Raw genomic sequence first — 23,494 nt, forward strand, 5'->3', positions numbered from 1 at the left:
AGGTTAAATCAACAAGCTGCTCACTCTGTATAATGGGCTACCAAAAGTCTCTGTACTTGCTCCAACATTCCACAAGGTATACGCGAGCGATATGCTTGAAAAAATAGCGCAGAAGTTTGCGTATGCTGATGATTTGGCACTCACAACTTAGGCCGGAAGCTTTAAAGAACCGTTACATCTGCCCTTAAGATCGTGGAGAGCTTCCAAAAGTGGTGGCTAAGACCAAATCTGAGCAAATTGGTTGTCTCTATTTTCCACCTTGACAGTAGAATCGCACAAAACACTCCAACTGTTGAGTTTTGTGGTGAAAGTTTGAATTATGACCCAAAGCCAACATATCTTGGTGTCGTTCTTGACTGCACACTGACCGTTTGTGGCCACCTCAAGAAAGTAGCCTGTAAAGTAAAGACTCGCATCAACATTACTCAAGAGTCAGCAGGAACAAGATGTCTTGGTGCTACAAACACCAGCCTTTCCCCTAGTATAATCAGTTGCAGAGTACTGTGCACCATATACACTTCTGGATATGCAGCTGAATCAAACCGTATGAATCATTGTGGGAACTTTAAAATCAACATCTCTACCGTGGCTTTCTGTATTAGCAAACATCAGAGTTCCATTGAAATATAGCCACAGCACGACAACTTAAATGCATTGAAGACTATCCAGAACTTCCCATCCGGCAGGTTATGGATAATATACTCCAACAATGCCAGAAATTGCAAAAATCATTGTGGACCACACGTGACCACTTCATGTCTCTGGATCTGGCCAGTAAATGGCAAAGTGTCTGGACCTCATCTATCATTCCAGACAAGCACCTTATTACAACAAGGCACCCTTCATGTTTCGACTTGCCACGTAGACTTTGGTCCACATTGAACTGCATCTGAACAAACCATGAAGATGTGACTACTTGATGCACAAGTGGAAAATCAGACTCCCCTTTGTGTGACTGTGTTGAGAACATCCAAACCATCAAACATATGATAACGCAGTATCCCGAATATGGATTCAAAGGTGAATTGGATGATATCCACAATGTCACAGAGGAGGCCTTGAAATGGCTTAAGGACCTACAACTCCATCAGTAGAACGTTGTTCTGCAGATGCCATACGCACACACGCACGAGAGAGAGTTCAGTAGAGTGTCATCTGGAGTGGGAGAACTAGAGGGGTGGTTGTTCATTTCCCCGTGAGGACACATGAGGGTTGGGGGAAGAAGCATTCCTTATCTGACAGATGGGATAGAGAGGGAGCAACTCAGTACCATGATGACCTGAAGGGTTATCTGTAGGAAATAATGTGGGGTCTGAGTAGAGGGGACTGTAGTTGGTAGTAGAGAGAGGCTTGGGAGAGAAGGTGTTGAGTGAATCTGAACCACCAAGTAGAACCTGAACCTCCAAGTGGCCCTGCAGAAATTGGTTTAGTGCCAGCCCTCGTGAACAGAACCTGCAGGTTGTCTGAGTTACATATGTGAACTTAGCCCTACAGTTTTTCAATAAATCTACTGATTAACTCATAGGGGAAAAATAAGGATTAATAATGGACTGATGTTTTGTACAGAGTTTTGTAAGCAGTTTCAGGTATTGGGAAGGACTATACTCAGAAATATGGAAACACTAAAAAAAGAAAGAAAAAAGGCCATTCATGCACAGTTTCCAACTTAATCAATATCAAGAAGTACTTCAGATTTTTCAAGAACCCTTTACTTGAATCATTTTCAGCCCTGTTACTATACAGAAGTTTGGCTGCTTAATTCAAATATTACTTCAAAACCCTCTGAGATTCTCTCATTACTAATGTGTGTGTTTATAATTTTTTCAATCAGAATGGATTTTTACATTTATCTGAAAGAGTCTTCATTTTCAGATCTGATATATATTGTTTCCTGCAACACACATGCCACTGCCATCAGAATATATTTTTTTATTTTCATTATTAAAATATTAGGATATATATAAAATTGTCCTGACAATGAAATCTATTAGTCGGTGAAATAATTTCCCAAGGGAAACCACTGGAGATTATAATACCAGGACCAATCCTGCATTGGCAGGGGATTCATTAGTGGTTCTGTAAATATGTGTGGGGACAGAGGTATTGATTAGATAGTAGGAAAGCCAGAGTCTTTTTATTTTCATCTCTTTCCTTTTATGGCTTCTGAGAAATTCTGAGTGGTAAATGAGAAATGTTAAGAATGGATAAATAAATGCTAAGAAATGTAAAGTAAAATCTAAATAGATGTGAGAGCATTAATGAAAATCATATGCATTAGACTCCATGGAGAACATGGGGAGACAAAATATGCACTGGTAATGTGATATCCCCTGCTTCTGTTCTAGATATTTGAGTGGTGGTATTTTCGCAAGTATGGGACATCATTCATTGAGCAGGTCTCCGTGAGTCACTTGCGCCCTCTGCTGGGTGGGGTGGACAATAACTCCCCCAACAACTCTAACACAAGCAATGGGGACTCTGATTCAAACCGACAGAGTGTTTCAGGTAAGAGAAATCCTGTCTGCTGCAAACAATTAACTGTGAACTTGACTCTTTTTCTCTCCTGTTTAACTGAAAGAAATTGGTGGCTTTTTACTATGCTTTCACTGCAGAAGAATGGTAAAATATCCCCTTTGCTCACACTGAACAAATTACTTGCCTGACATTCATTCAAAATCTTCACTTTAAATTTTAATTGGTCTGCCCTCATTGTGTTCAGAAATTAAGTCATAGATCACTCATATGTTAAAATGATGACTTTTACTGTTTATTAATGCTGTAAGCCTGCTCCCAGGAAAAGCAGAGTGAAAACCAGCTGTATATACACACATCTGTTTTATTTGTTTGGTGTGGTTTGGTATTTAAATTGGATTAAAATTTGGGTGAAATAATGTGAAAACAACTGCAGTTCACTTTGTATGGTGAAAAGCTGACACCTTAGTTTTTAAAATTCAAATGTCTTGAAGTCAGTTTGTAGGGAGAAAAGCAGAATTGATTGTTTATCTAAGGAATTTATCCAAGGAGAGTGAAACATCTGTGATTATTAGTGAATGAAATATTAGTGATTAAGGTCCTAATACTGCAAAGAATTACTCACATGTGTAGAGTTAGGCATGTACTTAAGTCTTTGCAGGATCAGGGCCTAAGAAGATGACGCCTGAAAGTCAAATTGTGTCCACGTCTAAATAGCACCACAGGTTAATTAGAGGAAGTAAGACATCCTTTGTACTCCAGAAATACACACACACACACCCCTTTCCTACATCTCCACTGAAGGCATGGAGGGGGAAGCCTGGTCTTTATACCTAGCGTGAAATGTTGGCCTCATTGAAGTCAATACTCCCATTGAAATCAATAGAGCCAGGATTTCACTTTCAGTGGGTGCAGATAGCTGGAGAACAGGTGAATGGAACAGCGAGTAACCATCTGCTGCTAGTGTGGACCAGCGGCAGACCAGAGCAGAATTGTACCTCCCTGAGGTACTGCAGAAGTGATGCAGCTATGTGCCACCCTTACATAGGGCAGGTTGTAAAACACAATCTTACCCTCAACCATGACCATGTAAGGCTAACTGTAAAATTGTCTTGTTTTCCAATAAGAGAAATTGACTAATTGCTCAGAGGTAATTATGTTTTCCTAAATACTGATTGCTCGGATTGTATTAGCATAAACCAAAGACAGACATTTCCCCTATACTTCAGAAGTTTCTTAGAAATGACACACATTCTTTTTACATTATTGTTGCAAAAGGCAAAGCAATTCCCATTTCTTTTACAGAAATGCTTGTTTAATGAGTCCATTATCAAGAGAATCACAGAAAGATCTCAAGAATACTTATCTGCTTTTGCATTATATTATTTTTAACTTAATGTGAATAGTTCATAAGTACTGTTTGCTTTTCATTTTAGTAAGAAGTGGCAGCACTGTGGTTTGCAATAGCTTAGAGGCTGGTTCTCTTCCTGGCTGTGGCATAGATTTGCTATGTGACCTTGGGCAAGTCATAGGCAGCTAGATTTTTGAAAGAAGCCTCTGTTTTTTGATGCCTAATGTGAGACACCTTGGGCCTGGTTTTCTGAGGTGCTAAGCACCTGCAGCTCCCATTAACTTTAATGAGAGTGCTGGGTGCTGCAAATCAAATCCATGGTGTCTCAGTACCCAAAAATTGAGGTCCTCAAATTCAGTGATTGCTTCTGAAAATGTTGGCCTTAACTGTGTTGTGTCTCTCTAATAACAGCTGTATTATCTCTCTATACCCCTGCCATTTCTGAAGTGCTTTGAGATCCTTACATGGAAGGTCTAGAGGTTAAAATTGTTATTTATTTATATCATTTTGGACACACGTGCATTTGTTTGCTCTGTACTCATGTGAAGACAGCACTAGCACAGAAGAAACAAGCCCTGTAATGTAGTGATGAAAAGGAGGGTTGTGATGTGGGTACGGTATTGGACTTGAATTTAGAAGATTGGGCTCCAATTCCTGCTTCTCTCAGAGACTTCCGGTGTGTGCAGATCACTTAATGGCTGATTTTCAGAGGTGCTCAGTACCTGCAGCTGCCATTGTCTCCGGTCGGAGCTGTGGGTACTCAGCACTTCTGAAAATCAGGGTCTTAATCTCTCTGTGCTTCATTTCCTCGTCTGTAAAATGGGGACAATAGAACTTGCCTGTTTCATGGGAGTGTTCTGGGGATAAATGCATTACTGCTTCCAGGGTGCTTGGGTACTCCATTGAGAGGGGCTGTGTAGGTATATAGACACAATACCAGGGAGGCCAATATATTTTCTTTCTAAGAGACTGTTGAGGAATCAGATCTTACAGAAATGACACTATGGTCTGTGCTTCCTTAGATTCATCAAAATCCATGTCTCTGTTTCCCAGGTCATATTTTTATGTAGAAAAATGTGTGACTTTTCAAGACGTATAACTGCTCTTTGTTAAGAAAACTGCAGATCCCTTCACACACACATAATTGTTTTGGCCCCATCTTGCTGTTCAACACATATGTGTGAGGCCTTGTCTACACTGGCGTGTAGGGTACAGGCACTACATATGTAGCAGCATGCCACAGTGACAAGCAGGCTGCGTCCACACTGTGGTTTGTAGCTATGCATCAGTGAAAGGCTCTAGCAGTGAGGAAAGGCTCTGGCAGCTCGGAGCATTTCCCCACTGTCTCCCCCACTGCCGGAGTCCTTCCCTGCTGGTGGAGTTTTTCCCTGTGGTGAGGGAAGGCTCAGGCAGCAGGGAAGCAGCAGGACATTATGCTGCTAAAAACAGCAGTGTAGATGGGGGAGGCACCGCTTGGGCATGTAGAGAACCATGTAGGGTACATATGCTAAACTTCTAGCATCTCTGTACTCCACTCGCCTAAGCCACGTCTCACCATCTCCACTGCTCTTTATACCCATGCTAGGGGGCATGCAATGTAGGTACTCTACACGCTGCTGTAAGGAGTGTGCAATGTAGACATACACTTAATATTAAAAACCCATTTAGCTTTCCTTAGGGTTGTGTCTCTAGAATCATTTCAGACTTCATTAAATGTATCTCCTCTTCAGGATGTTAAAATATGTCAGAATTAAAGAACCGAGGAAAAGTCTGTGAAAATGAAAAAAATCAATAAACGAGCAAGGGTCTTTGTTTAGATCTGCTACATTTATGTCAGTAACCTCCATCATGTTTCTTGTTAAATCCCGGTAGAGTATATTTCACTCCTGCTCATCAAGGTTTATCAGAAATTCAGCGGTGTTCACAAGTGAAATACGTCTGGTAGCCTCAACAATCTTGGCCTCCACTGGACATTTTCTACATTATGAAACCTCTATACAGCTTAGCAAAGCTCAGCAGTTGATATTCCCATCTCGGGAGAGTTAAAAGTCTTACGCAGCAGCAGTGTTGTACTGTGGACCAGGGTTGGACTGCATTGATAGAGAGCATGGGAAAGTGCAGCCCATGCCTGTATGTGTCAGTGCTTTTAACCACACTTCAGCAAGTCCAAAATTTACCCAAAATTTTATAACAGACACTCTCAAACGTCTTGCCAACATTTTCTGCTGTAAGGAAATAGCTGAAAGAGCTCTTGCGTTTCAGTTTATATGCTCTGTCATAGAAGTGCCGTGTGATAATCGCGTGGTCTCTCTGTGCCTCAGTTCCCTACTTGTTGAATGGGGACGATTGCCCTACCCTGCCTCACGGGATATTGTGAAGATAAATACATGCAAGACTGTGAGGTGCTCAGATAGTGTGGTGATGGGGTCAGATAATTATCTAAGATAGAGTATTCCATCAGAACCACTTCCACCTTTAAGTCCTCTTTCAGGAATTCGATAACATCTATGAACCTGGGTGCTGCACCTTAAGAAGGACATGGATAAATTGGAGAGAGTCCAGAGGAGAGAAACAAAAATGATAAAAAACAGTTTAGAAAACCTGACCTATGAGGAAATGTTTAAAAAAAACTGGGGATATCTAGTCTTGAGAAAAGAAGACTAAGGGTGCACCTAATAACAAGCTTCAAATATGTCAAGGGGATGGTGATCAATTGTTCTCCATGTCCACTGAAAGTAGGCATAATCTGCATCAAGGGAGATTTTGGTCAGATATTAGGAAAAACTTTCTAACTATAAGGGCAGGTAAACCCTGAAATGGGCTTTCAAGAGATGTTGTGAAATCTCCATCACTGGAGGTTTTTAAGAACAGGTTTGACAAATACCTGTCAGTGATGCTCTAGTTTATTTGGGTGTGCCTCATTTTAGGAGTCTGGACTTGATGACCCCTCAAGATCTGTTCCACCCTATATTTCCATGATTCTAGGACTGTACGTTAAAGCCTGTGAATTCCTTAATAATGCCATCATATAATCCCTCTGGAACACCTGCATGGTGTTCATATCTTCCAAAAAAATTAGTACTCTGAACGTCACTGTAGAATGAGTGCCTGAAAAGATACAATACTCTTCCATAAGACCTATCTAGTTATTCAGTAATTGGGACACTACTGTGATCTGTCAGTGTGCTATAATGTGATGTAAGAGATGTGCTTTCCAGACTATTATAAATCAAAATAGGGATATTCCCTCTAATTGCTAAATCTAAATGACTGAAGATGTCTGTTTTATGTTTGATTCCCCTCCATTTTCTTATGCTGGCATTTGTTTATGAGTGTAGCAAATATCCTTGTCTTCAGAATACCAGGACTACAGCTGCTCTATTCAGACTCTGTTATGAGCTGATGCAAAGATAGAAACAACAAAGGGAGCATCTTGTATAACCAGCTAAACTAGTGCCCAGTTACTCCCAGGATAGGAGAGACTGGAAAGGCAGTAAAACACCATTTTTTCCCCATTTGCACCACCCCAACCAGGTGTTCTGACTTCTTATGCACCCAAGGATTTAGTCCAATAACTTTAAAGTTAAGCAATCAAGCAAAAAGAATGACATCACAGTCATCAAGCCAGTGTTAACTGCCTTCTTTGCTATTTATTGCAATCAGAGTAACCGGACCATTTAATTATTCTTCAGGGACTGAGATGTCTGATTTTACCTTAATATGTACTGTGGTTTGAAAAATCATATTTTGTATTAATCACCAGAGACAAGCTTGGCAAACAACCACCCTCTCCAGCTATACTAGAGGATGGTTGGAAACTGTTCAAACACCTCTGTTGTTGCAGGCGTATAGTCTTCTAACCTTAGCTGACTGCTGTAGTGATTTAGACATGAACAGGGAAGCATTTATCTTCTTCTAGTGTTGTCTTTATTGTAGTAAGTTGCAATGTTTTGCTATCAGAATGTAATATTGACGTGAGAATTGTATTGCAACAAAATCTTTCCTTTTTAACGACTGCCACTGCTTTTCCCTTCCTTTTCTTTTTTTCTAAAGAGACATTGCGAGCCTGCTTAGGCCCCAAATCTTACTTTCCTTAGAAGTGATGTAATCTAATGAAGAGACTGCTTTGGACATTAAGTACCTAAAATATAGCAGAAATCCTCCACTCCATCACCAAGGGCCAAATTCGAGTTCAGATGCTTCTACAGTGTGGAACCACAGCTGGAGATAATACAGCTCAGCAGGGCTGTGGGCTGTGGAGGACCTACCCCTATACTGAGGAAGGGAGGTGTTACATTTGGAGGGACTACATCAAGGAGACCAAATAAGGACTCCATGCCAGCCATTCCCTCTTGCTGCCTAGGAGAGCCCAGTCCTCTGATCTGGCTGAGCTCTGCTCAGCACAGAACCCAGAGGGATGGGAGTGTAATAGCAAATGTAGTCATGTTAACACCTTTTTTCTGCCCTGTAGTCATGTAACACCTTTATTCTACCCTCCAATGCCAGGGCACACCAAAGGCCAGTATGGAGGAGCAAAGGAGTTAAGCCAGGATCTGTTCAAGGCTGCTCTAAATTACACCTGTCTGTTTTTAAACAGAAATATTTCATTAAATGTGAACTATATTTTATAACTATTAGAACACCCATTACAAATATAGATGAACAATAATTAAATTAATCCCAGGCCAGTGGTCCAGAGATATCCAACATTCCTACAGAAGTAACAATGCACTTCCCCTGGTTGGCTTTCTATCACTGATCTCCACTTCAGTCTGAAACAAGACTACTTGTGGCTAACAACTCATTGATAATGAAACAGGAAGAAAGTAAAAAGTGCTCTCCCGCAACCATGTTTTTCTCCACCGGTGTTTTTACTCCCTCCAGACTCCTGCTTTTTGCCACATCACTATGTCTTACACATAAGTTATCTAATTTAGGGGCTGACCCTGAGAGCTGTTGACATCTGCAACTCTATTTTTCAGACTGCAGAAGGAATCACTGCAAATTTATGCAAGATGCTTTCTCTCCCTGCCATTCCAACACCACTTCTCAATCAGCTCTGGACATAGCAATGGGGAACATGAAAAAGAGCACTGCTTGACTCCCGTTCTGTATTCCTATTTCTCATTGTTGTATGCAGTGTTGTTATATCCATGTCGCTCCCAGGATATTAGAGAGACAAGCTGGGTGAGGTAATATCTTTTATTGGACCAACTTTAGTTTTGTCTCTCTCACCAACAGAAGTTGGTCCAGTAGAAAGATATCCCCTCACCCAGCTTGTCTCTCTATTTCTCATTGTGACAGACTGGGGTATTCATTGTGTCTCAGTATCAGGCCTCCATATTATAAGATGCATAGATTAGATACCTTGTCAACTTACCATCATACTGTAGACTTTTGCTGCAGTGAGGTCCTGGTGAGTTGACATGATGCCATTGACATTTCATAGAAAATTTTCAGGTTGTCATTTGGTTGTGATGAAAAGTAGCCTGATAAAATGTTTGTGACACAATATGGCTGGCAAAACAAGGCACGACAAGTTCTTGCAGTGACTTGCGTGATGTATATCACAATAAATGGTCTGCAGCAAAATTATTTGCTACCACACAGTGCATCTCTGAATCTTTTGGATGCAAATATTGGATTTCATTCTGGTCTCACTTTCGTTGGTGTAAATCAGAAGTGATTCTGTTGAAATCTGCGGAGTTCCACTGGTATAGAACTTGTGCAAGTGAAACCAGAATCAGGCTTTTGTATTTGGAAAGCTGTAGGAATTAATGCTATTAATCTTGTAAGCTCTGTTTTAAATGATGTTGTTGTTGGGGATTTTCTTGTGTCTCGCTGCCTGTGAGATGGATTTGGAATGAACATGGGGAACTTGTCATCTTATTTTATTTTTGTATAAGAGGAGCAAAACATATGAAACTCTTTTAGCGTTCCCAAGCCTTTGCCGTGAACTTTCCTCTGCCAATCAATCTTAGCATCCCTTGTCAATCGTGGGATGGTTATAACTCAAGCAAGGTCAGCAGCTGGTGCCACAGGTTTTGGGTTTTTTTTTAATTTCAAATGCTGAGGAGGAGTTAAAGCAGCCAATTGTAGCTGAGAGTCTCACTGATTTATAACAGTAACTAGACAATGAAGTTTGCCTCTAGAAATAACAAGTCCATAGGGACACGATTAATTACAGGATTTTTCAATACAATAATCCTAGATATGATCCTCCCCCGCTGCCCCACACTCATTATGGTAAATGTGAAACCTGGCAGTAATCAAAACAATCGTTTTAATCTTCCATTTGGAACTTTGGGGTAGTTTTCTTGAATGATATAATTTGTTAACCCTAAATTATAAGGAAATCATTGTTTGAAAGGGATAGAGTGAGAAAATACATTTACCTGTATCTTCATGCCTTTAATTTGCTATTTGGTTGCATGGGAAATAAAAGCAGACCACCACAACTTGGAATATCAGGGTTGGAAGGGACCTCAGGAGGTCATCTAGTCCAACCCCCTGCTCAAAGCAGGACCAATCCCCAATTTTTGCCCCAGATCCCTAAATGGCCCCCTCAAAGATTGAGCTCCCAACCCTGGGTTTAGCAGGCCAATGCTCAAAACCACTGAGCTATCCCTCTCCCCCGACAACTTGTTAGAGGATAATTGGTGTTCCTGATGAATGTCAGTATTAAGGTTGTAATTTTGGGGAGTTTCATTAATATATATTTCTATTTCTCCTTGTGACAGAATGCAAAGTGTGGAGAAATCCATTAAACCTATTCAGAGGAGCTGAGTATAACCGGTAAGTGTCACAGGAGTCTGCTGTGCAGTAGCATAGCCCTGAGAAGCACACGGAGAACATTCTAAATACCAAGCAAAATACTTTTTGGGCAGCATTCAGCTATGCCTCAAGTTTTCAACCTGTGTTCTCTACTTGATAAATGTTTTTGAATGGGAAGGAATTTAGCTCCATTTTCAGGAGCCCAGTAATTCTGCAGTTTCTTATACTGTTAGAACACCTACAAATCTAAATGTTTTAAATGTGTCTGGTATTTGTTAACAATACAGTGGCAGTTCAGTTCAAATTGATTGTAACAGAGTAATTGAGTGGGTTGCAGTTAGCTTCTATAGGTTTTAACTTTCGAATACGTCTGTATTCATTTCCAATGTGTACTTTTCAAGATACTGATTAGCCTATATGTAACTACTGTAGCTCCTTCAAAGTACAAGAAAATACATTGTAGAGAACAATTATACATTGGTAGGGAGGTGGACTGGATAAACTAATAGGTCATGTCCATCTCTCATTTCTAGGATTCCCCTTTAGTATAGATTTGCTGTATGTGTGTCTTCTTATCTAACCAAAATGTCTGACTTTGTTGGTGCCTTTACAGATATACGTGGGTGACAGGAAGAGAACCTTTGACCTACTATGATATGAATCTTTCAGCTCAGGATCATCAAACGTTCTTTACATGTGACACAGATCATTTACGGCCTGCAGATGCCAGTAAGAAAATGAGCTTTTTCTGAGTATTTAATGGTAGTTTTAGACTGGGGTTAGCAGAAATTTGTCTCAGGGATCAACTTTCTTCAAACAGACGAGCAAAGGCAAGGGCTTGATCATATTTCAGTGATGCTCCTCTGGGTAAAAAATTGGGAATTTGTGGAGTCCGATTATTAATGTGTAGATTTCAAACAAATAATTATTTACTTATGTGCCATTTATTGCTTGAGAGATGCTTCACTATATTTTGTACTGCCTGTCACTAAAGCCATTCACATTTACAAAGACTCAAGTTTCCCTCCACTTCCAGCAGTGGTTTCTGACATATACAGAGGTAAAACAAGTTGTTAGACCATCTGGTGCAATGCCGATTTATACACTCGGGGTCAAATTCAGCCCTCATTTACACAGGAACTATACCCATGTAAGTGAAGTAGAACTCAGCCCTATGTTTTACTGGCCCACTGAAACTGGAAACTGTAGGGAGCAATGGAAACCGGAAATGATAACCTGCTTAGATTCAAGAGATTCTAATTGTGTTAAATATTTATTGAATAAAGCATTAGATAATGTACTTTGCAATGCAAAACAATGACTTACAGATCCTGAGCCCCTGCCCCGTGGTCTCTCTGCCTCATGCTCAGTCCCAAGCTCTTACCCTGACAGGAGTCAGGCTGAAGAGCACCATCCCCATCAGGGGCCAAGCAGTTCTGGGACTCCCAGAATCCATCCTCCTTCTGCATCTCCACTTCCCAGGAAGCACCAAAATTCCAGATCCAATCCTCCCACCCTCCTGCGGACTGGGGGTTCCCAGTGCCCCTCAGCACCAGAAGGACTGCAAAGGGAGGTGTGTGAGAGAGAAATGGCCAAGCAGGTGCATGGGGTCACATTCAAATTTGACCCGGCCACCCCTCCATCATGAGGGGTTCCTTGCTGGGTCTAATTTACAGTTCTGGTCAAGGGCCAAGGCAGGGGGGCTGGGCCCCCCTGAAACTCCTCTTGTTGCATCCCTGCTGGGAGGAAGAGGGTCCCTATGCTTTCTCCCTCCCCTTTAGGGCAACAGAGCAGCTCTATGCATGATCTAGCCCTAGTCCCGATTTAGCTGTAAACAAAGGTTTAATTAAATGAAAGATTAACCATAGGGATTGAGGAGAGCGACTGAAATTGATTATGTGTCTTTTGAGTGACTGGCTGAACCTCCTGGTTTGTGAAACGCTCAGCAGTGAGTCAGACTGAAAGCAATTCACTGAGTTGTTGTTGTGCAGTCAATTCTCCCTGTTAATGCTGCAGTGACTGACATGCCACCGTTTTGCTTTGTTTTAATGAATAGTAATGCAAAAAGCCTGGAGAGAGAGAAACCCGCAAGCCAGAATTTCTGCAGCACACGAAGCCCTGGAGTTGAACGAGTACGTGACAATAACATTAGGATTATTTCCTGTCATTTAAAAATACACGGGATAATAGCTTAGGACACTGATTTTTGCCACAAAGATTTTTATTCTTAGTTACAGGCCTGTCACAGAAAGATCTTGACACTGGGAGGAAAGCCAAAGCTGTATATTGTAATAGTTCTGCATTTATAGAAGTGGACCTTATGGGAGTGTATAGGTGCTGGGGAAAAGCTGCAGGGGATAAGTTCTAGGCACCCATAATGGATTTCCTGACATCTGGTCATTTCCTCCTTATCTGTTTGTGTGTGGCATAGCATGGCCCCTTTGGCACTTGCTGATACAGCAGCCATAGGCCCAATCCAAAGGCTAATGAGATGTCAATGAGTATGTTGAAGTATTAAACAAGTTGCCTCATGATGAATATATTTGGCAGAGGAGAGGTAGCACCAGATAGTTCCCTATTGGAGTTGGGGATAGGGTGACCAGGTGTCCTGTTTTCGACTGGAACACCCGGTCAAAAAGGGACACTGGCGGCTCCGGTCAGCACAGCCAACCAGGCTATTAAAAGTCCAGTCTGCGGTGCTAAGGCAGGCTAGTCCCTACCTGTCCTGGCTGGCACTGTGCTGTGCCCCAGAAGTGGCCAGCAGGTCTTGCTCCTAGGCAGAGTGGCCACTTGACTCCGCACGCTTTCCCTCTTCCTCCCTCCACCCCCGGAGCACCGGCTCCGCACTAGTGACCTGGGGCGGGGCGGGGGGGGCAGTGCCTGTGGGCGAGAGCAGTGTGTGGAGCCTCCTGGCCCCCCCTCCCCACTTAGGAGCTGGACCTGCTGCTGGCTGCTTCTGGGGCACGCGCAACACAGTGCTAGGACAGGCAGGGAGCCACCTGAGGTAAGCCCACACCCCTGCCCCAGCCCTGAGCCCCAACCCCCAAACTTGGAGCACCCTCCTGCAACCCAAACCCCACATCACCGGCCCCAGCCCAGAGCTCCCTCCCACACCCTGAACCCCTCATCCCCAGCCTCACCCCCTCCTGCACTCCAACCCCCTGCCTCAACCCACAGCCCCCTCCCGCACTCCAAATCCCTCATTTCTGGCCCCACCCTGGAGCCCACACCCCCAGTTAGAGCCCTCACCCCCTCCCACACCCCAGCCCAGTGAAAGTGAGTGAGGGTGGTGGAGAGCGAGCCACTGAGGGAGGGGGAATGTAGTGAGTGGGAGGTACGGCCTCAGGAAGAGGAAGGGCAGGAGCAGGGCCTCAGGAAAGGGGAGGGGCTAGGGTGTTCAGTTTTGTGCAACTAGAAAGTTGGCAACCCTAGTTGGGGATGGAGGCAAGAGCAAAAGAGCTAATATTTATTTATTTATTTATTTATTTGATATCATGTAAAAAACATGCAAGTCTATGGGATTTTTATTGTCCATGAGTCCACTATTAATTGTTTTAAATGAAAAATCATGGATTTCTATGATCCCACAATAAGTTCATTTCAATGAGACTTTCTTGGCATGACAAGCTATACAAGTGCTACAAAAGTATATAAAAAGAGAATGACTCCACTCAGATATCTGCCAGAAATAATTTTACATTCCAGGCTAAGGTAAACCAACTGCCTTAATAATAGTTGCCCAACTTTCTTTATCAGAAAGGAGAAAAGGAATAGTTAATTCCTGGACAGGAATTTTCTTGTGGACCGGACAAAGCTTAGAAAAGTTTGCATGAGTAGTAAAATATAGGCCTAAACCTGGTCTATTCAAAGGAACCTCATGTACAAGAGAATCTATTATTTTCCACCCATCTATTGATGATCCTGTGAACCAGAGCTGGAAATTGATTTTATTTTTCATGATGGCTCTTTTCTGCCTGTATGGGGCATGTCTTGTGTCTGACTGACACACTATGCTCTGCAGTTAATCTTTCACTATACTCCTAGTGTTTGATCCCTTGTCTTCTCTTTGGTTCTTTTTCTCTGATTTTTCTAACTACATAAAACAATGAACAAATGTAAAATATTATCATATGATTGAGTGAACATGGCTTTATATTGTATTTACCTTTGTATTTTTTCTTATTTTATTGTAATTGGTTTAGTTCTTTGTTTCTTTTCATACAGCAAAAACATTTAATTTTAAAAGATCAAAGATGTCCCATATAATATTCTGACAATAATAATACTTAGAACTAAAGATCTCATGTGAGTTGAGTTGATGATGTTAGGACCAGATCTGACCACCCTTATTTACATAAAGCAGTACTTTTACTTCACAAGCAATTTCATTAGTTTCATTGGGACTACTCCAGTAGTAAAATATTCTTTTGCACAAGTAAGAATCTTGAATCTGGCCACTAATGTCATTACTTTACAAAGATTTGTCAAAAAGGAACCTGAACAAAACAGAATTTCTTGTATATTTGATATATCCTTGCCCGTCCGCATGTGTTTTTGTTTGATAGCTATGGATTGACTTCGCTTTCTCATGAATTATTGCTTTTTGTCATTGATCTCATCGACAGGTGTGCCACTGCTTATATCCTCTTGGCTGAAGAGGAAGCAACAACTATTGTGGAGGCAGAAAAGCTGTTTAAGCAGGCTCTGAAAGCAGGAGAGGGCTGCTACAGGCGTAGCCAGCAGTTACAGCACCATGGAGCCCAGTATGAAGCCCAACACAGTAAGCCTCTTTGCAGTTTCTTTAATAATTCTAGAGAGTAAGAGGAGAATTTCTTCAGTCTGCTAGGAATCTTTTTATTCAGGCTTGACTTTCTCCTTTCCCTTGCACATAGTTTAGTCATTTGTACCTATGTGAAGTGAGAGTAAAATGACATCGTTCACTTCACAGAAGTGTTTGTGAGTACTCAAGGTACAAAGCAATGGAGAATTGGGAACATCTTTAACAGTGATCGGAATTTGGTCAGAGTCTTTATATTCTCTTTCAGTTCTTTTTGCCTGGTTTTCTCATAATCTCAGCAATGATACAAGTAAAAATATAAGTCATCATTCAGGCTGCGATTCTGTCACGGAGGTTGTGGAAGTTACGTATTCTGTGACTTTCCATGACCTCCATGACTTCCGCAGCTGCAGCGGCCAGTGCAGCTGGCTGCGGGGCGCCCAAGGAGCTGGCCCCAGGGCGAGCCGTAGCAGATGGTGCAACTGGCCCTGGGGCCGCTCCAGCAGCAGCAGGTGTAGCTGGCCCTGGGGAGCGGCCTAACAGCGGTCCTGGGGGCAGCCCCAGTTGTGGGTGGTCCCTGGGGCCAGCTGCCCGGGGCTGCCCAAGCAGTGGCTGGCGCAGCTGGCCCCGGGGACCACCCAAGCAGCAGCAGTCCTGGGGGCAGCCAGAGCAGCAGCACCGGGGAGCCCCCAAGCATTGGTCCCAGGAGCAGCCCCAGGGAGTGTCCGCGCAGCAGCAGTCCTGGGGACGGATGGAGCAGTGGCCCCGGGGAGCACCCAAGCAGCAGCGGCCCTGGGGCAGCCTTGGAGGCCATCACGAGAGCGGTCCCTGGGGGCCTCGGAGCAGTGGACCACTAGGGCCAGACAGCACCCACCACTGAAGCAGGGGCCACCCAGAGCAGCGTGGCCCAGGAGCAGAAATTTAGTAATGGGTATTTGTAGTAAAAGTCATGGACAGGTGATGGGCCGTGAATTTTTGTTTATTGCCCATGACCTGTCCATGACTTTTACTAAAAATACTCATAACTAAATCTTAGCCTTAGTCATCATTTGTTGTTTGAATGTGTCCCAGTCAGAGCTGGCAATGGGCAGCGCATATCAGAAAAAACAGACAGTCACTATAGCCTGCATTTTCAAAAATGACTAGGGATTTTGGGTGCCCAAATGTAAAACACTTTAAAGAGATCTGATGCTGAGAATGTGCTGAATACCCAACTTTTGAAAAGCAGGTCTGTTTAAGGTGACTCAAATGAGGCACCCAATTCTGAAAATTTAGGGCTATATTGTTGGCGGCTGCTAAGGGACAAATGAATATACTTGGTGGTGGGGCTGGGAGATCTTGTCTAGATGGAATGAGTGCTTTGCAAGTTGTATCCATTCATCAGTCTTTCACCAGCTGTAAGAGCCAGTGCATAACAACGTAATTTTATCTGGTAAGGCTATTGAGACCCGTTCACTAAAGTGACATTGGCAAAGTGAGACTGGTTAGATTAAGAGAGATCCCTATGTGGGCTGAACAGAAACATAAAACCAAACAGAAATATAAATCAGACACTGGAGTCATAGGTAGCATTGATCAAAACTTTTAGATTTTTTTTTTTTGGTAACTAATTTATTGACTAGGTTTGATAAAGCAGATGTCGTGGATATGACAGGTACATGATGTTTATTAGGTGCTTCATATACTTAAATATATATATAAAAAATGTCAATGCCAGCTAATGAACAAAAGATTGTGAAGCCACCAGATCTAAATTATTCTTGTCCTACTAAAGAGGTAAAGGAGAAAGCCAGTGAACAGCATAAATACAAGTACAATTCATTCCTCAGGAATGCGAATTCACATTGTTAGGCAATTTCATATATTTGGAAGATTACCTATAGAACTCACAAACAGTGGGATTTTTGACAGACCTCTATGATCTTTGGTCCCAAAAGCACAAACATGAAATTTGTTAAAGTTTATGATATTATTTTATATCCTTATTGGATCTATAATAGTATTTAGAATGATACATTCACAATTATTTCTCATTTTTCAAGAAAATAGGTACTTATAATACTTGACCTCTCCAAGCATCTTTCAGGCACCAGCAGATTTATGGTTCCCCATGGAATCTTGATTCTGCTCCTGTATGCATCTATTCTGTGCTCTGAATAAGGCAGAAGTTATGTGGAAAATATAATATTTGATCATGTATTTAAAGACTGTCATAATGCATGTGAACAAGGGACCCCAGTTAAGACACTGTAAATCTGGCATTTCCTAACTTTCAAGTGCTGGCCTTTGCAACCTAAATAAAATGGAGTGGCAGTTTCTATGTAAGTTTCTCTGTTATTTTAAAGGAAAAAATAAAAATGAATTCTATTAAATACAACTGTAACTTTTCCTGAGGAACAAAAGCGAGAGAGAGGCTATGGCAATTAACAGTTTATATCTCAGCAAAAGCTGAATGGAATTTCATGGAACAAAAAAAAAAGACACTTCTGTAGCCTGAGGGCATTCCCCCTCTGGAAGATCAAAGGTCTACTGCAAATAATGGCTTCTCAAAGAGAAGGTCACAAGGGCCTTTATCAGAGAAAGTGCTAAGCATACTAAATGTACGGGTCCTTAACCATTCCCCCTAAAATAGATATAAATATGACTGGCCCAACTCTCAGCTTCTAAAAATAGCAGTACAAAGAGGTAAGCAATCAGCTCTGTATGGGGAATCAGGGAGTTCACCTAGTTAAGCAGCTCACTAATTTCCCTACATGTATTCCCCCCATTCCTCTGACAACAGATGAGTTTGGGTCTTCATAGACTGTGTGGCCTTGTGGTGAAGAGACAAGTCTGAGAGTCAGGATACCACTAGCTTCCTGTTTGACCTGGCTGTGTCTACACTAACAATTTTCTTAAGATTTCCCATCTTTGCACTACCACATGTGGTAGCAATGGTGTGAAAGCGAAGCGTAGACAGGCTGCCGCATTTTAGTCACCGTGTCATCTAACTGTACTCAGAGCAAGTCTACATGGCGCAGTGGTTCAAATGCTGGCAGTCACCAGGGCTGGCAGTCACCAGGGCTACTAGCATTCTCATTGTTGATACCACCTATGGAGTCGAACCAGCAATAGTGCAACTGTGGGAAGTTTTAGGAAAATTGCTAGTGCAGACAAAGCCAGAATTACTCACTTTCCCCCATCTTTAAATGTGTCAATGATACTTCTCTACCTCACAGGAGTGTTGTGAGGCTCAGTTCATTATTGAGTGAGATACAGGTGAAGGCCTGTGCACCACTTAATTCCTACTTAAAATCTACTCTAATGACTGATGCCTAAACAGTGTGCTGACCCTTTGCGCAAGGGTGAGTTTCAATGCTAAGTATTTCTTTATTATTCTGTTGCCAAACCTTCATGACGCTGTTGGGATGGAAAGGAATGGACATGTTAGTCTTTCACAAGTAGGATCCATGATGTTCTTTCTTAAACACTAGCAAATGCCTACATTTATGTGTATGTGTACATACATTCGTGCCCACACAATATTTAATGTTCTAAACCAGGGGTTCTCAAGCTGGGGGTCGGGACTCCTCAGGGGTTGCAAGGTTAGTACATGGGGGGTCGCAAGCTGTCCGCCTCCATCCCAAACCCTGCTTTGCCACCAGAATGTATAATGGTGTTAAATATATATTAAAGTGTTTTTAATTTATAAGGGGTTGCACTCAGAGACTTGCTATGTGAAAGGGGTCATCAGTACAAAAGTTTGAGAACCACTGTTCTAAACAGTGAAGCTCTGATTTTTCAAAAGTGACTAGTGATTCTGAGTGCCCAAGCTGACACACCTTGAAGGGGTCTGAACTTTAGAAAGTGCTGTCCATCCTTCCTTTAAAGGGCCTTTTAGATATACCCCAAATCTCTAATCACTTTTGAAAGTCTTGGCTTAAAGGGTTATCTTGATGTCATAATGAGAAAATACACTTGACCATTTCTTCAATCAGTATAACTCTTAAGGAGTCCCAGTTTGACAGATATACCCTATTAGTTACACCATACATAGATGTTGAAAACAGATGTAACTAATGAGTCTTTTATTAAATATATAGGACTCAGTATAGAGATAAGGAATTACATAATATAAAATACAGCTGAAGAAATTCCTTATTCTGCATTATTTATTTTCTCTTCTAAAGTTAGACCTTTCAACCTGTTGCTTAATCTATTTGAAAAGTATAATCACAGCTTTAAAATAATTTGTAGGTACTTGGAATGTTTTCAGCACACATCTTGTTCTTGTTATTAAAGACTTGAAAATGTTAGGACTATTGTCTCAAAATCTTTAAAGGCTGCATGTTCTACATGAAGATAATCTCTAGCAGGTGTGTTATATTTTCTTTATATGGTAATTTTATAGACGATTAACTATATGCACATTTCCTGTTGGTCCAAAAGCATGTTAGAAGGACATATTATAATTATAGTCAGACAATGATTCTTGGTTCTCCCAGAAAGAATAAGACAAGAATCTAATGGCTTATCTTCCTCGAGAGCCATTGCTGCAGCTAGTTACTTTGTGGTGCCTTCTTTATCAGGGCATTTTCTCTTCCATAATATTGTCATATCTGGAATCTGTTAATTTGCCATCCATAATTGGGTGCTCTTGGGATCTGAAGATGATTATGATGTCACAAGCAATAGGGCAACAGTAATGTAAAGCAGAAGTTCAAAATGAACTGCCTTTCCTTATAATGAACATATGGTGTTTAGCCCATACAAAGCCTCATGCAGAAGGTGACATTCACTTTTCTAGCCACCCTGTAGCAGCCTATTATCTTTATCAAGTGTTGTTTGCTATATTAGTTGATAAATAGACAAGTAGAGCAATTTGTTGCTAACTGTAACACTGTGCATTTGTTTTATGTATTAATTGACTAGCCTTCCCCTTCTTTGATTATGTTATATGCTTAGTGTTCTCATGTTCAGAAAACTTCTATAACTTGAGGGCTAACTGTACTCCATAGACATGGGACCAAATGATGCTCTTATTAATACTAATGTATATCTGGAGTAACTCTGTTGACTTCAGAGGAGTTATACCAGACCTAGGCCAATGAACCAATAACAGAATTTGGCCCATGCTCTTCATTGCATTTGCTGTAGTGTCCTTGTTGATCAAAAATGATAAAAATGCAGAGGGCCAGCTACAGTTTATACTATGTGGGGATGTTAAATGGACCTTTGCGTTAGCTCTTCTTTTTTAATCTTTTTTTCTTTTTCCCTTCTCCAGGACGGGATACTAATGTGTTAGTATACATTAAGCGGAGGCTGGCAATGTGCGCAAGAAAGCTGGGAAGGACCAGGGAAGCTGTAAAAATGATGAGAGATGTGAGTCTGGATTTGTATTTATACTAAGGCTACGATTTAGTCATGGAGGTCACGGCAGTCACGGATTCCATGACTTTTCCAGACCTCCGTGACTTCTTCTGCTTCAGCTGTCAGCAGCTGAAGCTGGGGCTGGAGGCGGGACTGTGCATCCCTGCCCTGCTGCAGCTGGGGCTGGATGGCTGGAACCAGGACCCTGCAGCCCCTGCCCTGCGGCTTGGGGGCTGGGAGGAGGGGGCTGCAGCCAGTCTTTGCGCCCCTTTCCTGCAGCTGTGGCCAGCTCGGGAGCGGGGACTGTGCACCCCCCCCTGGCTGCACCCCCTGCTGCGCTCAAGACCTGTGGTTTCCATGAATTTTTGTTTATTGCCTGTCCGACTTTTACTAAAAATAACTGTGACAAAATCTTAGCCTTATTTATAGTTGCATGTAACTCTGTCCTTTGAAAGCAATGGCATAGAAATGATGTTCAGTTTGCTTGCAGATCACACATATAGCTGGCGATAAGAATGCTGCTGATAGGTTTTTGAGCCTAATTTGTATATAAACTATGTTAAAAGAAGATTATTAAGGTTGCAAGGTAAAGTAAGGAAAATGCTGGGAAATGCCAGGATTCAGGTTGCTTGTGCAATCTTAATTCAACCCCCTTGTTCACATGCGTTATGATGCGGTCTTTAATTACATTATCACATACTATTTTTCCACAGGATCCCTGCCTCATTCAATTCATAGAATGGATGATGTTAATTTAATGAGTTCAATACATGAGCTTTATCCATGTTGGTCAATGTGTGGCCCATGCCTTATTTACTACACACCATTCAAATCCTGCTTTGAAAACAGAATTTTTAATTTCCTCATGGTCTTTTCTATAACATTCATCACTATAGGATTTGAGTGCTCCACAAACAATTAATTCAGTTTCACAATACCTCTGTAAAGTAAGTGGGTATTATTACTCCCATTTTACAGATGGGGAACTGAGGCACAGAGATATTATGGTCAAAAGTATCCTTAATGTTGGGTGCCTAATTTGAGAGACCTAGCTCCTGATTTTCCAGAGTACTTAGTATTATATAGCCCCTTTTATGTCCTTAGCACAGCTCCCATTGACTTCATGTGCAGGTGTGAGTGCTCAGCACTTCTTCAAATCAGACCCCAGGATCTCAAGTCAGGCACCCAGAAAATGAGGAACACACAGTTACTGACAACCTGTGAAAAGTTTGGTTTAAGTGACTTGCCCAGCATCACGCAGGAATTCTGTGGCAGAGGCAGGGATAGAATCTAGTTCTCCAGGACAGAATTCAACTGCCTTAACCATGAGATCGTTCTATCTCTTCTTGCAATCCCCAGCCTCATTCACTACACATCTTCCAATTTCTGCAAAACATGGAAGTGGGTGTCCTACAGACAACAATCCCCTTCCCTACACAACCTGATTCGTCCCCAGGGTAGGTCCATGCTGTGCACTGAATGACACAGGGGTCCTGTGGAAAATGTAATTAAATTTTGTATTATAAGGCATATGAACAAGGGGGCTGAATTAAGATTGCATGGTCAATCTTAACTTTGGCATTTATACTTTTTGGTGGTTGGTTTTGAAACTTTAATGTTCTTTTCAATAGTTTAGAGACACAATGAAAATTTCCTATGTTTAAAAAAAATGGAAAAATTGAAAAAAAAACAAACATTCCATCCTGTGGATGGATCATCATCAGATATACAGCACAATCCTCTATCTCTTGAGCTAAAGGAGTGACCAGTAACAGTAGTAGGTTGGCATTCTTTATATGAACCAGTTCCAGTGGTGGATGAGACACTTTGCCAAAAAGTTTCACAGATAATTGCTAGATGGCAAAGGAATATTGAAACTCGGGAATACAGGTTCTATAGGGAAGTGTACTCAGTGGTTACAGACCCTTCTGCCCTTGCATCTCCCAGCTTTCCATATCCCCTTCTTTTCCTATTCCCCATCCCTTTCCCTAGCTCCTGCCTTATCTCTCCCCTTTTGATATCCTCCAGGGTTACTCCCTGCTCAGTGCTTAAAGGTTACAATGGGTTGCAGGCCCAGGAAATAACACTTATAAAAAGGGAGGTGGGTCACTGAGGGGTGCACATTTTAAATACCACCTGGGAGAAAACCCCCTTTGATTGGCTACTTTCCCCACTTGTCCACAGGAAGAGCAGCAAATCAGGGTTGCTGCAGGAAGCAGGCAGAGTTCTCTCCCTCCCCTCTCAGGAGAGGGCACCATTGTTACAGGACAGCAGAGGAGGCAGCAGAAAGAGCCCAGTAGCTCAGGGCTGCTCTGCTCCCCCCTCTCCTTCTGTGCGGATGCAGTGTGTTGGCACCTCTGTTCCTTTCCCCCTCGTCTCTCCTTATTGGCAGCACCTGGCTGGGGAGAGCAGGGTGAAGAACCCCAGTGGTTTCAGGAGGCGCAGAGGTGAGGCTGGGTTAGGGAAGGTGGGTGGCAGAATTGATGTGGGAGCAGCATTGATGGAGGGCTGTGGAGCAGCAGAACTGATGTGGGAGCAGAACTGATGTCTAGGTTGGAGTGGGGAGAACTGATGTGGGGACAGAATTGTTGGGGCTGGGGCAATATTGACTTGGCGGTTGAGGGACAGATTAATTGCTGAATAGGAGGACAGGTAGATATTGGGGTGATGATAGCCCCTCCCTGCACTTTTTTCAGGCCAGTTTAATTAGTGTCCCCATCCCTTGCTCCTCCCCACCCGCCGTTCTTCACCCCTCTGCATTCAAATCAGGC

The 23,494-nt window shown here is 42.2% G+C and overlaps 1 protein-coding gene across 4 annotated transcripts in view; it reads left to right on the forward strand.

The window, feature by feature from the left end:
- The window catches only part of ST7 (suppression of tumorigenicity 7), a 225,826-nt gene that overhangs the window by 131,783 nt on the left and 70,549 nt on the right, over window positions 1–23,494 (forward strand). For all 4 annotated transcript variants that reach the window (XM_074952094.1, XM_074952075.1, XM_074952087.1 and 1 more), the window contains exons 3-8: window positions 2,346–2,505; window positions 10,564–10,618; window positions 11,211–11,326; window positions 12,654–12,729; window positions 15,223–15,377; window positions 20,638–20,735. In XM_074952094.1, the coding sequence (XP_074808195.1) occupies window positions 2,346–2,505; window positions 10,564–10,618; window positions 11,211–11,326; window positions 12,654–12,729; window positions 15,223–15,377; window positions 20,638–20,735 (660 nt within the window). The remainder of the gene's footprint in view (window positions 1–2,345; window positions 2,506–10,563; window positions 10,619–11,210; window positions 11,327–12,653; window positions 12,730–15,222; window positions 15,378–20,637; window positions 20,736–23,494) is intronic.

This window comes from Natator depressus, chromosome 1, assembly GCF_965152275.1.
Source record: "Natator depressus isolate rNatDep1 chromosome 1, rNatDep2.hap1, whole genome shotgun sequence".
Lineage (NCBI taxonomy): Eukaryota > Metazoa > Chordata > Testudines > Cheloniidae > Natator > Natator depressus.